General features: G+C 43.0%; 2 protein-coding genes across 2 annotated transcripts in view; one reads left to right on the plus strand and one right to left on the minus strand.

Moving 5' to 3' along the window:
- The window catches only part of LOC147105847 (carboxypeptidase A1-like), an 81,754-nt gene that overhangs the window by 26,014 nt on the left and 40,154 nt on the right, over positions 1 to 15,586 (minus strand). The window lies entirely within an intron of this gene.
- cep41 (centrosomal protein 41) overlaps positions 1 to 15,586 on the plus strand; it is a 40,611-nt gene that overhangs the window by 15,267 nt on the left and 9,758 nt on the right. Inside the window, exons 3-7 of the mRNA XM_086010662.1 lie at positions 11,489 to 11,550; positions 12,289 to 12,355; positions 12,651 to 12,810; positions 13,989 to 14,158; positions 15,487 to 15,554. Coding sequence (XP_085866788.1) covers positions 11,489 to 11,550; positions 12,289 to 12,355; positions 12,651 to 12,810; positions 13,989 to 14,158; positions 15,487 to 15,554 — 527 coding nt within the window. The remainder of the gene's footprint in view (positions 1 to 11,488; positions 11,551 to 12,288; positions 12,356 to 12,650; positions 12,811 to 13,988; positions 14,159 to 15,486; positions 15,555 to 15,586) is intronic.

The raw sequence follows: 15,586 nt of genomic DNA on the forward strand, positions 1-15,586 counted from the left end.
CCCCACTAGTCACCACCTGCCACCCCGAAAAAGACCCATTTATTCCTACTCTGTTTCCTGTCTGATAACCAATTTTCAATCCATGCCAGTATATTACCCCCAATCCCATGTGCTTTAATTTTGCACACTAACCTCTTATGTGGGACTTTTATCAGAGGCCTTCTGAAAATCCAAATACACCACATCCCCACTGGTTCTCCCTTATCTATTCTACCAGTTACATCCTCAAAATAACTCCAGTAGGTTTGTCAAACACAATTTCCCTTTCATAAATCCATGTTGACATTGTCTAATCCCGTTGATATTTTCTAAGTGTCCTGTTATCACATCCTTTATAATAGATTCTAGCATTTTCCCTACTACTGATGTTAGGCTAACTGGTCTGTAGTTCCCTGTTTTCTATCTCCATTTTTCAATAGTGGGGTTACATTTGCCACCCTCCAACCTGCAGGAACTGTTCCATAATCTATAGAATTTTGGAAGATGACAACCAATGCATCCACTATTTCCATGGCTACCTCGTTTAGTACTCTGGGATGCAGATTATCAGGCCCTGGGGATTTATCAGCTTTCAGTCCCATTAATTTCTCCAGCACTACTTTTTTTTTACTAATACTAATTTTCTTTAATTCCTCCTTCTCACTAGACCCTTGGTTCCCTCGCATTTCTGGGAAGTTATTTGTGTCCTCTTCCGTGAAGACAGAACCAAAGTATTTGTTTAATTGCTCTGCCATTTCCTTGTTCCCCATTATAAATTCTCCTGTTTCTGACTGTAAGGGACCTACATTTGTCTTCACTAATCTTTTTCTTGTTACATACTTGTAGAAGCTTTTACAGTCTGCTTTTATGTTCCTTGCAAGTTTACTCTCATACTCTATTTTTCCCCTCTTAATCAATCTCTTGGTCCTTTTTTGCTGCACTCTAAACTGCTCCCAATCCTCAGGCTTGCTACTTTTTCTGGCAACTTTATATGACTCCTCTTTGGATCTAATACTATCCTTAATTTCTTTTGTTAACCATGGTTGGGCTGCTTTTCCTTTTGTGTTTTTGCGCCAGAAAGGAATGTATAACTGTTGCAATTCATGCATTCGTTCCTTAAATGTTAGCCATTGCCTATCCACCGTCATGCCTTTTAATGAAGCTCCCCAATCTATCATAGCCAACTCCCTCCTTATACCTTCGTAGTTTCCTTTGTTTGTTTAGATTTAGAACCTTAGTTTCGGATTGAACTTCTTCACTTTCCATTTTAATGAGGAATTCTATCATGTTATGGTCACTCTTCCCTAAAGGACCCGGCACAATAAGATTATTAATTAACCCCTTCTCATTGCAAAATACCCAATCTAGGATAGCCTGTTCCCTAGTTGGCTCCTCAATGTACTGGTCTAAAAAACCATCTCGTACACACTCCAGGAATTCATCCTCCACAGTATTATTGCTAATTTGGTTTGGCCAGTCTATATGTAGATTAAAGTCACCCAAGATTACTGTAGTACCCTTGTTGCATGCATCTCTAATTTCCTGTTTAATGCCATCCCCTACATTACCACTACTGTTTGGAGGCCTATAGACAACTCCCACCAATGTTTTCTGCCCCTTGGTGCTTCTTCGCTCCACCCAGACTGATTCTACATCTTGATTTTCTGAGCCAATATTCTTTCTCACTATTGCTCTGATTTCATCCTTTACTAACAACGCCACCCCACCTCCTTTTCCTTTTTGCCTGTCCTTCCTAAATATCGAATATCCTTGGATATTCAGCTCCCAGCCTTGGTCACCCTGCAGCCATGTCTCCATAATTGCAATTATATCGTATCCGTTTACATCTATTTGCGCTGTTAATTCGTCTACCTTATTATGAATGCTTCGTGCATTCAGATACCGTGCCTTTAGATTTGTCTTTTTAACATTTTTAGACATCTCAACATTTTTTTTGTACAATGGCGCTACTTGTCTTATTACCATTTTTTCTTACCCAGATCCTATTTGTTAGTGCACTCCTTTGTTTGTACGCTCTGTCCCTTCCTGACACAATATGGTTATCCTTACCCCAATCACTTTCCTGCACTGCTTCCTTGTCTTTTCTCTTTAGCATTCTAGATTTCTCTCCATCGGGACACTCCCCCTGCCCCCCCTTATTTAGTTTAAAGCCCTATCTACCTCCTTAGTTATTCGATTCGCTAGAACTCTGGTCCCAGCATGGTTCAGGTGTAGTCCGTCCCAATTGAACAGCTCTCTTTCCCCAGTACTGGTGCCAGTGCCCCACGAATCGAAACCCACTTCTCCCACACCAATCTTTGAGCCATGCTTTCATCTCCCTGATCATATTGACCCAATGCCAATTTGCTCGTGGCTCCGGTAATAATCCAGAGATTATGACCTTTGTGGTTCTACTTTTTAATTTAGTCCCTAGCAGCTCAGACTCTCTCAGCAGAACCTCTTTCTTTGCCCTACCTATATCGTTGGTACCTATGTGGGCCACGACAACTGGATCCTCCCCCCTCCCACTCCAAGTTCTTCTCCAGCCCAGAGATGATGTCCTTTACCCTGGCACCAGGTAGGCAACATAGCCTTCGGGACTCGCGCTCCTGGCTGCAGAGAACAGTGTCTATCCCCCTACCTATACTGTCTCCTACTACAACTACCTTCCTTTTTACTCCTCTTTCCCCCCCCCCCCCCCCCCCTTGAATGGCTTCCTGTACCACGGTGCCATGGTCAGTTTGCTTGTCCTCCCTGCACTTGTCCAAGGGTTGCAAGATCCTCGAATCTAATGGATAAGTGCAGGGACTGAGGCTCCTGCAATACTATCTCCTGGATCCCCATACCTGCCATAGTCACACCCTCCTGACCCTGACCACGTGTAAATTCTAAAGTATTTAATCTAAGGGGTGTTGCTGCCTTCTGGAGCAAAAGGTCCAGGTAACTTTCTCCCTCCCTGATGTCTCGCAATGTCTGCAGCTTGGACTCCAGCTCCTCAACTCGGAGCCGAAGTTCCTCGAGCCGCAGACACTTACCACAGATGTAGTCGCCCTGGACAAAAATGTCCACAATCTCCCACATATTGCAGCAGCAACACGTCTCCTGTTCTCTCATTTATTTAATTATTAGTTTTTGTTAATCAAATTATTTACCTTGTTTAGTTTATTAATTTAAAGTTTAGTTTTTAAAATTTAGTTATATGCTAACTTAAAACTTAGCCCACAGTCACTACCAATCACTTACCTGCCTTATCTGTGACATCACACTGCCATTTTCTCTTGTTGATGCAGGTCTGCTGCTGCTTTTATCCCCGCTCTCGGGGGCCCCCGGTCTGCTCCCGCTCAGGCCTGCGGAAGAAATGGGGAAAAGCAAGCACCTCCTTCCCCCACTTCACCAAACTCCCACACTTGCCAAACATTCTGTGCCCTTGCTACTCTCAGTGCTTCTTCCAAGTGATGTTCAACATGGTGGAGTACTGATTCATCAGCTGAGGGAGGGCGGTAGGTGAAAATCAGCAGGAGGTTTCCTTGCCCATGCTTGACCTGAAGCCATGAGACTCCATGGGGTCCAGAGTCAATGTTGAGGACTCCTAGGGCCACTCCTTCCCGACTGTATACCACTGTGTCGCCACCCCGGGTGGGTCTGTCCTGCCGGTGGGACAGGACATACTCAGGCATGGTGATGGAGGAGTTTGGGACATCGGCTGAAAGGTATAATTCTGTGAGTATGACTATGTCAGGCTTAATGTAATTAATATAAGTAGAGAAAAAGTACTGGAGAAACTAATGGGACTAAAAGCCAACAAATCCCCTGGACCTGACGGCCTACATCCTAGGGTTCGAAAAGAGATGGCTGAAGCAATGGTGGATGCATTGGTTTTGATCTTCTAAAATTCCCTAGACTCTAGAATGGTCCCAGCGGATTGGAAGGCCGCAAATATAACACTGCGATTCAAGAAAGGAGGGAGAGAAAAAACAGAACTACAGGCCAGTTAGCCTGACATCAGTTGTCGGGGAAAATGCTGGAATCCATTGTTAAGGAAGTGGTATCAGGTCACTTAGAAAATCGTAACATGATTAGGCAGAGTCAACATGGTTTTATGAAAGAGAAATCGTGTTTGACAAATTTATTAGTTTTTTGAGGATGTAACTAGCAGGGTAAATAAAGGGGAACCAATGGATGTAGTATATTTGGATTTCCAAAAGACATTTGATAAGGTGTCACATAAAAGGTTATTACACAAGATTAGGGCTCATGGGGTTGTGGGTAATATAGTAGCATGGATAGAGGATTGGTTAATGGACAGAAAACAGAGAGTAGCGATAAACTGATTTTTTTCAGGTTGGCAGGCTGTAACTAGTTTGGTGCCGCAAGGATTAGTGTTGGGGCCTCAGCTATTTACAATCTATATTAATGACCTAGGTGGAAAGGACCGAGTGTAATGTATCCAAGTTTGCTGATGATACAAAGCTAGGTGGGACAGTAAGCTGTGAGGAGAACAGTGTCTGCAGAGGGATATAGATAGACTGAGTGGGCAGTAAGGTGGCAGATAGAGTATAATGTAGGGAAATGTGAGGTTATTCACTTTGGTAGGAAGAATAGAAAATCAGAATATTTTTTAAATGGTGAGAAACTTTCAAATGTTGGTGTTCAGAGAGATTTGGGTGTCCTCGTGCAAGAAACACAGAAAGCTAGCCTGCAGGTACAGCAAGCAATAAGGAAGGCAAATGCCGTGTTGGCCTTTATTGCAAGGGGGTTGGAGCATAAGAGTAAGGAAGTCTTGCTACAATTGTACAGGGCTTTGGTGAGACCACACCTGGAGCACTGTGCACAGTTTTGGTCTCCTTATCTAAGGAAGGATATACTTGCCTTGGAGGCGGTGCAACAGTTCACTAGATTGATTCCTGGGATGAGAGGGCTGTCCTATGATGAGAGATTGTGTAGAATGGGCCTATAAGAACATAAGAAATAGGAGCCATTAGGCCCTTCGAGCCTGCTCCGCTATTCAGTGAGATCATGGCTGATCTTCTGCCTCAACTCCATTCACCGGCCCTATCGCCATATCCCTTGATGCCCTTACTAGTCAGAAATCTATTGACTTTTCTGTTTTGAATATACCCAATGACTGAGCCTCCACAGCCCTCTGGGGTAGAGAATTCCAAAGATTCACCACCCTCTGTGTGAAGAAATGTCTTCTCATCTCAGTCCTGAATGGCCTACCCTTTATCCTGAGGCTGTGGCCCCTGGTTCTAGACTTCCCAGCCAAGGGAAACATTCTCCCAGCATCCATCCTGTCAAGACCTGTAATAATTTTGTATATTTCAATGAGATCCCCTCTCATTCATTCTTCTGAATTCAAGAGAATACAGGCCTAGTTTACTCAATCTCTTCTCATACGACAGTCCCGCCATCCCAGGAATCAATCTCGTGAACCTCCGTTGCATTCCCTCTATGGCAAGTATATCCTTCCTTAGGTAAGGAGACCAAAATTGTACACAGTACTCCAGGGGTGGTCTCACCAAGACCCTATATAATTGGAGTAAGACTTCTTTACTCCTGTACTCAAATCCTCTTGTAATGAAGGCCAGCATACCATTTGCCTTCCTATTGGCCTGCTGCACCTGCACATTCACTTTCAGTGACTCATGTACAAGGACACCCAGGTCCCTTTGCATCTGCATTCCCCAATCTTTCACCATTTAGGAAATACTCTGCCTTTCTGTTTTTTCTACCAAAGTGGATAACTTCACATTTATCCACATTATATTCCATCTGCCATGTTCTCGCCCACTCACTGAGCCTGTCGAGATCCCTTTGAAGCCTCTTCACATCCTCTTCGCAACTGACACTGCCACCTAGCTTTGTATCATCAGCAAATTTGGAAATGTGACATTTAGTCCCCTCATCCAAATCATTGATATAGATTGTGAATAGCTGGGGCCCAAGCACCGATCCTTGCGGTACCCCACTAGTCACAGCCTGCCATCCTGAAAAAGACCCGTTTATCCCTACTCTTTTGTTTTCTGTCTGTTAACCAGTTCTCAATCCATGCTAGTATATTACCCCCAATTCCATGTGCCCTAATTTTGTTCACCAACCTCTTGTGTGGGACTTTATCGAAGGCCTTCTGAAAATCCAGATACACCACATCTACCAGTTCCCTTTTGTCTACTCCACTAGTTACATCCTCAAAGAACTCCAATAGGTTTGTCAAACAGGATTTCCCTTTCATAAATCCATGTTGACTCTGCCCAATCTTACTATTAGTTTCTAAGTGCCCAGTTATTGCATTCTTTATAATAGACTAGCTGGGGTGAGCCCGGCGTTGCCGAGGCTTTTTCGAGGGCATGTTGTTGTTGGAAGAGAGAGAGAGCGCGACTGGGGGGGCGGCAGAGAGAGACCTGGGGGGGGGGGGGTGGAATTACCCACTTCTAACTTTTTTTAAATGTTAAAGAGAACAAAACAAAGATTGCCGCTCTCACAAAAGGCAAACCTGAAATAAAGATGAACAAATTAAAGTTGCTTAAAAATTTTAATTTTTTATCAAAATAGATAAAATGGACACTGCAAAAAATTTAAAATAGTTTTTCAGGGTCATAACCTTTGCTTAGCAGTCAATACGCTGTTTGATCTTTTAGAGATTTCACTGATGCCGGCTCTGTTTGGGGGGGGGGGGGGGAAGGAAGCACAGTGCAGCCGGTGGAGGAGCAGTGAATGACAGATTGCAACATCGGGATTTCCGCAATAGGTTGCACACACGCCAAATCCTGAAATTGCAGTCAGTTTCAAAAGCAAAATGACGGCAAATGCTACCGCAAATTCTGGGCCAAAGTTTGCTTAATCACAGCCCCGCCCCCCCCCTCTCCGAGCCCCGTTCTCTGAGCCCCGCCCCCGCCCCCCCCGCTCTCCGAGCCCCGCCCCCCCCCGCTCTCCGAGCCCCGCTCTCCGAGCCCCGCCCCCCCCGCTCTCCGAGCCCCGCCCCCCCCGCTCTCCGAGCCCCGCCCCCCCCCGCTCTCCGAGCCCCCGCTCTCCGAGCCCCGCCCCCCCCGCTCTCCGAGCCCCGCCCCCCCCCGCTCTCCGAGCCCCGCCCCCCCCCCCCGCTCTCCGAGCCCCGCCCCCCCCCCCCCGCTCTCCGAGCCCCGCCCTCCGCGCTCCGAGCCCCGCCCCCGGCCCAGCCGGCTTGAATTCCGCCGATTGCGGCTCTGGTTGCCAGGGTAACCCTGCCGCCCCGCACTGCCGAGAGCCGCGCTCTCCGAGCCCCGCCCCCCCCCCCCCCCCCCCCCGGCCGTGTCTCACCTGCTCCTGCTGCGCACGCACCCTGACCCTCGTGGCTGAGGCCGTTGCCCCGGGTAACATGACGGGGGGGGGGGGGGTGGATGAGGAGCTTAGCAGAAGCCCTAGCTCGGGCCTGGCTGGGCAAGAAAGTTTCAGGCCTAACAAAAAAACGGGAAAAGGTAGGAAAAAGAATGTTCAGTTTAGAAAAAATATTTACAAATGAATGAAGTTTTTTTTAAAACAATTTAATAAATTCAATTTTATTTTGCTGGAAATGTATATTTGAAAAGAAAGACGCAGAAAGCAGGAAAAAGAATGGAAGCAAGATGGCGGCCACTCACCTCGGTTCAGAAGGATAAGGCCCGCCCACACACGCACCGATTGGTCGACCGGTCAGGTCACCGAAGCGTAGGATTGGTCAATCGTCGAGTCACTCGACACTCAACTGTAGGACGGCACGCGCCAGGAACCCGCCGTCCGATTGGTCGACCTCGACGCCACACGGTCGCTAATGAGATGCTAATGAGCGGAACGCTGAACGTTTTTCGGATACCGCGGGCGCGGTTTTTGTCCGGCCGAAAGGTAAATACGCCTATGACCGGTCCGGAATCGCAAGCTTTCTTTTGAGGCGACGCGCGCGTCGGTACGCTCTGTAACTTTCAAACATATAGAACACAGACAGACAGACAGACAGAAGAGCTCTTTTATATATATATATATATATATATATATATATATATAGATTCCAGTTCTCGAGTTTAGAAGAATGAGAGGTGATCTCATTGAAACATACAAGATTCTGAGGGGGACTGACAGGTTTGATGCTGAGAAGTTGTTTTCCCTGGCTGGAGTGTCTAGAACTAGGGGGAATAGTCTCGGGATAAGGGGTCAGCCATTTAAGACCGAGATGAGGAGGAATTTCTTCACTCAGAGGGTTGTGAATCTTTGGAATTCCCTGCCCCAGAGGGCTGTGAATGCTGAGTCTGAGTATATTCAAGGCTGAGATAGATAGATTTTTGGACTCTAGGGGAATCAAGAGATATGGAGAGCGGGCGGGAAAGTGGAGTTGCAGTTGATGATCAGCAATTATCTTATTGAATGGCGGAGCAAGCTCGAGGGGTTGTATGGCCTACTGCTGCTCTTATTTCTAGTGCTCTTGGGGTGTGAAGGGATGGGACAGCACAGGAGAGACAACTGAGCATCTGCAACACACCAAAAGCCCGTAAAGAAAGAACTTGTAACAACAGAAAATGCTGGAAACACTCAGCAAGTCAGGCAGCATCAATGGAGAGAGAAACCGAGTTGACGTTTCAGGTCAGTGACCCTTCATCAGAACTGATGAAGGGTTACAGACCTGAAATGTTAACTCTGTTTCTCTCTCCACAGATGCTGCCTGACCTGCTGAGTTTCCAGCATTTTCTGTTGTTGTTTCAGATTTCCAGCATCTGTAGTATTTTGCTATTGTAAGAAAGAACTTGTGTTTATCACATCCTCAACATGTCCCAATAGATTATTTTGAAGGGCAGGCAGTCACTATTGTTATGCAGGCAAATCAAGAATAGAAACACAAGCCATCAGTCATTGCTAGGTGGGGCACTCTTGTTCTGTTCTGTACCTCTTTTCCCCACCTCATCCACCCAATTACACTGCAGAGACCAAGGCCAAATGAATCACTTCAACTCTTTTACACTCATTGCTCCCAGTATATGCACAACTGTGCAAAGAAAGCTAATGAATTAAGGTACCTTCCTTGCCATGTAGTCAAAATGTACCGTGGCGTCATAAAATATGGATGTTACTGTAAACACATGAAAATACAATAAAGGGGGGGAAAAAAAAAAAACATTTTCTACCCTCCACGCACCATTTTCCACCCTGGATGGTGTGGCAGATGAGCTGCTGTCCAGGCTCTGCTAGTGTCATGCTTTAACTGGCTGCTAGGGAACACACAAGAGCATGCCTGGGGTGACTCATCCTGTTTCCTCCATGACTCGAGTACTGTATATTGTACCTAGTACTGCTTGACCCAGTTTGCAATTGAAAATCCTCTTGTGTAGCTCTTCAGCTAGAAGAACGACAGTGAAAGAATACTATTCCTTTGAGCAGGTTCGATGTCAGAAATTCACCATGGCAGCCAAATATCTGAGCAAAAGGAATAGTTTACCTCTTTTTTTCTTAAATTTTGTTTTCCAGGAAGGAGTTTTAAATAACTTTTTTGTTGAACTTCTCCATGAGTGGCCAGTGGCTTTACAAAAGACAATTTATTAAGAGTTGTAAACCTGTACAGGTACTTTCCCCTTGGTGAAAGGAATTGAAGACGGGCTCTGAAAAGTTGCCAGATTTTCTCATGGATAAGCGACACTACCTCCTTTGTTTGCGCAGCAAATTGCATTGGTCAGCACAGTAACTTCACTGTGTCCCAGGTAACCAGAGTGTTTAATGAATAGATTTCAATAAATGGCCCTTTAGTTGCACAAGATAAGGTCATTCCACATAAAAAGATGTGTAAACTTAGCACAAAGTTTTGAGTGGATTAGTACAATTTCAGCAAGCTGCAGGAAGACTCAAAACCGATATCGTAAATAACACCAGTAAGTTTGGTGTTTATCGGCAGTTAAGGTAGAAAATTATTTTGAACATAAAGTTGGCCTGAAAATAAACGTGCATAATATAATGTCAGCCATCAGCTGTGAGGAACCACCAAATGGTAGTAAGCAAGATCAAGGTAAGAGAGCTCATTGCTGCTGCTTTTTTTTGTTACCAATTTACACGCCCAATGATGCTTAATTTAAAAGGCGTGAAAGTGGAGTGTGAAGGTGCAGTAGTTAGAATTGCATGAAGAAAGGACTCACAAAGAAAGACCACTGGAATTGCAGGAAAAGAACACTCGCTAAAAGGGAAAAGCTTCAAATTCAACTTTGAATTAGAGTGAAGGGTAAGGAGCAGATGAATGCCTGTCAGAGACTTGATGTTATATGCTAACTAAACTACCAAGGGATGCATTTTGCAGTTTACAGCTCTCGTGAGAACTGCCATACAGGTAAATATACACCATTGGCCACCTCCTAACACCATTTTTGAGTTTTTAAATAAAACTCTTTAAAGTGTTTTAAATTTTCTTTTATCTTTTTAACAATTTTAGACTAACTTACCAGTGTGGACAAATTAAGGGGCTTTAGATCTCAAGCATGAGGTGAGGTCACGTAAAGCAGCCTAAAATCGGCCAAATAAAAAAGATACATGAGGGAAAACTGAATTCTACTTGTAGAAGTTTTTGACTTCAAAGCAGTCGATTTTTAGAAATAAATAAACCACTCCTGTCCTGACTGTTTGTTTGGACAGAGACAAATCCTGACTCAGCCCTAAATTACTAAATAAACAAAATTCATATTGTGTAAAGCTATGTAATAATTGGATGGTATTGTAGAAGGTTCTCTGAGGGCATGACTATTTAAATAGCTTGATCTTTCACTGTAAATTAAAGACATTGATAGCACAAGGCACATTCAATAAAAATCTAGCCATTTATTGAAACAGAACTAAAGCCAACAAACTGGTGTTGAGTCTAACCCCTGTTAAATACTGCTCTATTTTCTTCAGAACATAATCATTCATCCCCTCAAATTATGTTGCATATTGCAATGCTGGCAGTTGTCTGATTGTTGCAAGGGTACAAAAATATCTTTTCAAATGGCTCCCAGAGTTATTCCTTCCTTTACATGTACAGTGTGTGTCTGTTAATGGGAACATTTGTCCAAGCTCAGTACTCAATAGGTTAAGATCTTTTCAGTAAATGTAGTGTACTGTTGAAAGGAGTTAATAGGGTCACTGAGGTTATGGGCATCAGATGGGTCCCGAAGGTGACGGAAGCTCCAAAGCACTGTGATGGGTTAGAAATCCACATCAATATTTAATGGTAATTCAGCATCAGCTGATTGATCCAAGATCATCTAACTGTACTAAAAATGTAATTGATAAAGCATGCTTTGTCACAGTTGAGGTTTTAGCAATTGACTCAGGCACCCCACTTTTCCATTCTGATGTCTTGATGCAACCTGTAATCGTGTGGCATGCGCATTGTAGATGCCATCCTGTACCCTCCAAAGACTGCATTTGGTGCAAAATGCAATTTGTAAATTTAAGCTCTTGTGTATTTTACAATGTTAATGACTCTTTTAAATTCTTATAGTTCAACAATCATAATTACATTTCCTTTTTTTTTTCCTCTAAATAGATTATAGATATAAAAGAGATGAATTATTCAAAAGATTGAAAGTTACCACATTTGCCCAGCTGGTAAGTGCTCCCGTTTATAGTTTGCTGCCCTGTGGGATATAGTCCATGATTGGAATATTGAGTCATAAAAGATTCTCGTAATATTTCTGAGTTTCAGCCTGGATGCACTTCAATGTAATTGTTAGATATAATATTTATATTATTTCCCTTTAAGAAACTACAGAGTAATTTCTGTGTAAGCTTGCAGTAATAACATTTGGCGTTATTGCTCTCACTTTGTCTGCAAGTTCTTGGGGATGAATGACATGGAGTTCACAAAATGAATGTGACACTGACTGACTAAAACCCCACTTATGTTTCTTTTAGACAAGACTCTGGTTTGTAAGGTATTTTCTCTCCTTCCTCTTTCTTGGTTTCTGCCTGTGCTACTCTGAACTGACTAGTGCAGTTTAAGGGTTGGATGTCCCTCAGAATTTTCCTTCAGTACCTAGACTGCCCTCAAATCCGATGTAAACGCTACATTGTTGGGAATGAGCTCGAGGTTGTAATCTAATCTTGAGTTCTGAAGATGGCAATAAACCAGTTGAGTTGCACTCTTGCAGGTTATGATATCATCTGAATTCTGAATGAAACCAGTGGCCTTGTGATTACTCCCCAGTATGCATGTAATATAGTGGGGAGAGGTATGCAAAATACTCATCCTTTGCACCAATTGCAGTTACAAAATTTTAAAATATAGTTATTTTTTCAGGAAATTTAGTACAGTATTTTAATTTCTATACACTTTGATATCCTTAGGCACTACAGGTGGCTTCTGTGAATGAACAAGATGATGGGATGTTTGAAGAACTACAACAGGAGGAAGGTTGGTATAGAGTATCAGTAGGTTACCTATTCTGTAGAACTATCCACAATTAGAAGAATTCACTGACGTTTTCAAGGTAAAGGATCTTGTAAGACACTTTGCTTTGTTTACAACTAGAAGAAGGCATGATAATGGCCAGCATATTGCATGTTAACTTTATTTTTCTTAGCTAAATTCTGTTAAATAAATTGCAGGATAAGAGTTTGCACTCCTAGTTTTGAATGACCATCTAGAAATCTGCCCTGAAATATCCCCTCCGAATGGACTTGGTTTGAGTTTCACATTGTTTCCCCAGGTTTGAATTCGGTGCTCTCTGCAACTGAGCCTGAGCTGCCTGCACTAAAGGCCAATGACGAACGAGGTCCTGTGGAAATGCCACAGAAATCTCCGATCGAATTAATAAGTAATGACAAGTCCGGTGAAAAAACACTTTCACCCCGCTCCACCCTCCAAAGGTAAGGATTGCTGTGCTGAAAAAAGATCATGATTAAGCTTTTCTTTTTCTTCACCGAGTATTAGTTCCACCTGCCTGAATATTGGGGAAGAACTTTGTAAAATAAGGCTTTGTAGTTTTAGTTTTATATTGAGGAATGAACTCTGGGCGATTTATAATTTTTTTTAAAAGCAGTAAAATTCTGGATATGAACAGCAGGTCAATTGGTACCCGAAAGGGAAAGAGTACTTAACATTTCAGCTAGGATACTTCATTATGGGCAGTCCCACCTGAAATGTTAAATTATGATTCTCATTCGGATGTGACTAACATGATGTGCGTTTCCAGCAGATAGTTGGCAGTCGGTCAAACTTTTCAATCACAGTTTGAGATCTGTTCTAAGTATTGGTTTGCAAATGCCATTAAAATCATACTCATTTTATGTGGTCAGCTTTATTTTTCTTGATTTGATTTAAGTATTGGTTACAAGCCAGGGCCAGATCAGCTCAGTGCAAACAGCCCTCTATCAGTATTCCTACTGGAGGTCAGCTTTTGAGGACTGCAAAATAATACTTTGCAAAAAGTGCTTTCTACAAGGTGAAAATGGAACTTTAAGGGCAGGTTTTAAAAAACTGAATTTTTTTTTAAAGTTTCAGACCCTTCACATTTCCCCTCCCAATGGTGTTAACTTTTACTGTTAAAAGATAAGGTGCAGTGGGTACCCTCGGTTATTTTGTCCAACTGGTCACTCTTCATCTTGTGAGCCTAGGCAACAGGTGACTGGAACCTATTTGACTATGTCCTCATCTGACATGTACACATTTAGACTTTTGAACAGGAGTCACTGGATAGGGATCAGGAATGTGAACCCTGACTTTTTTTTAATTCCCTTCCCAAATTCAGGACTGCTGACTCCAATTGTAGTGCCCCTATCCTTGCTCCTGCAGAAATCAACACAGACCTGATATCAGACAGGGTACATTCCTGATCTCCTTGGCTCAATTCCACACTGGGCAGCTCCCTTACCAAATGAGTTATTGTGGGATGGTGTGTAGAATCTCTAAACACCCATGTTTCTTTATCCAACATGTAACTTACATTTTAAAAATTTTGCTTTTAAAGCTAAACTATTACCATTTAATAATTGCATTAAAGTCTGACAGCATGTGATCTGTCAGCTGTTTTTATTATTCTCTGTAGTGTTATAAGTGGTGTTGGGGAAATAGACCTAGAGAAGAAGACTCAGAAATTGATCCACCCTGAGCTCTGTCCCTGTCCTGAAAAACCAGATGGACCCTATCCAGACTGCCCTTACTTACTGTTGGATGTACGAGACCGTGATGCCTATGATCAATGTCACATTATTGGAGGTAATGGATAAAGATGTTGTTCTGGTCATAAATGTAGGTTATGGGGGTGGAGTTTAAATATTCATATATTTGTTCCAGGTTGTAGAGATTATTATAGCTAATGCACAAAAACAATATGACTGATGCAGCTTCCTGTGGTAAGTAGACAGTAATGGGGTAAATTTTCATCTTCACTATATGGGCAATAATCTGGCTCAGTGGATCGCCCAACCATTCTAGAATCTGCCTGATTTTTCATTCCAATGATTGCAATGGAATAAAAATCGGGCAGGTTCTATAATAGGCAGGCATTCCGCTCTGCCATCTTACCGTCCATGCAGTGAAGATTAAAATCTACTCCCATGTCTTTATGGAGTACTCTGGGTGACTGTCCACAGGATTAACTCTTTTTCCCCCCCCCCCCCCCCCCCTCCCATTATGTAATAAATGACTTGCTGCTTTCTTTATTTGATTCTTGTCATTTTTTTTCTCCTCTTGTTTATTAGTCTTTTGGGCAGCGCACTGTGTTCCCATGATATTGTCCATTCCTCCCCGAGTGGTATGAAATATAAGGTTATGCCTAACGAATCTGTGCTCCTGGCACAGAGCTTTGTATGCCATCACTACATATCGGAAATTAGGGCAGGCTGGCCAGTACACCCCACAGGACTAATAAATAAAAATCCTGTGGGGTGTACTGGCCTTTATGCCCGCATCTCCCACCGTGTGAAGCTCTACATCAGAGAGCAAATTCATAACCCCTGTAAAACCTCTTGCAATAGCATCGCAGATCTTTAGTGTCCAGCATGTGTATTTCTTACCTTCAACAAATAGGAAGATATTCAATAACAAGAGTTATTTAGCATTCATTGAACATTATAAAAATTTTAATGTCATATGGGTATCGTACTTCACAATTAAATTACTGAATATAGCTATTTTCCCTCGTGCTCTGGAGGGCAGCGATGTACTTTGGATGGAAGGCCATTGTGGGAAATGCTGGAGATGCTGACCTGAGGAGGTTATTTCTCTTTCAAGCTTTGTGCATCACTGAGATTCAGTTCTTGCTGAGCCTGAGTTTATACTTGTGTCTCTTCTATGATGGTGTTCACCGTGAGGTCAATCAACATTGTTAATTGATTTGTTGCAATTTGTTTTTGTATGAATGACATTTGAGCCAGTGTGACACATAGTGGCATACACTGTGTATATTACACTTTGAAATGTAATGGACGCATACTAGAGACAAAACTTTCAATTATGGAGATAGATTCCTGCTATAAAACATGCACTGTCACTTAAAACTGCTCAGCCCATAGTGACTGAAATTGTTTTCCTTTGTCTTGCAGCCTACAGTTATCCTATAGCAATGTTGTCTAGGACTATGAACCCTTATACAAAGGAGGTTCTGGAATATGTATCCTTTAATTTAAGTCTTCAGTTCTGTGT

The sequence above is a fragment of the Somniosus microcephalus genome, chromosome 17 (assembly GCF_052327205.1).
Source record: "Somniosus microcephalus isolate GS21.2 chromosome 17, FLI_Smic_1.0, whole genome shotgun sequence".
Taxonomy (NCBI): domain Eukaryota; kingdom Metazoa; phylum Chordata; class Chondrichthyes; order Squaliformes; family Somniosidae; genus Somniosus; species Somniosus microcephalus.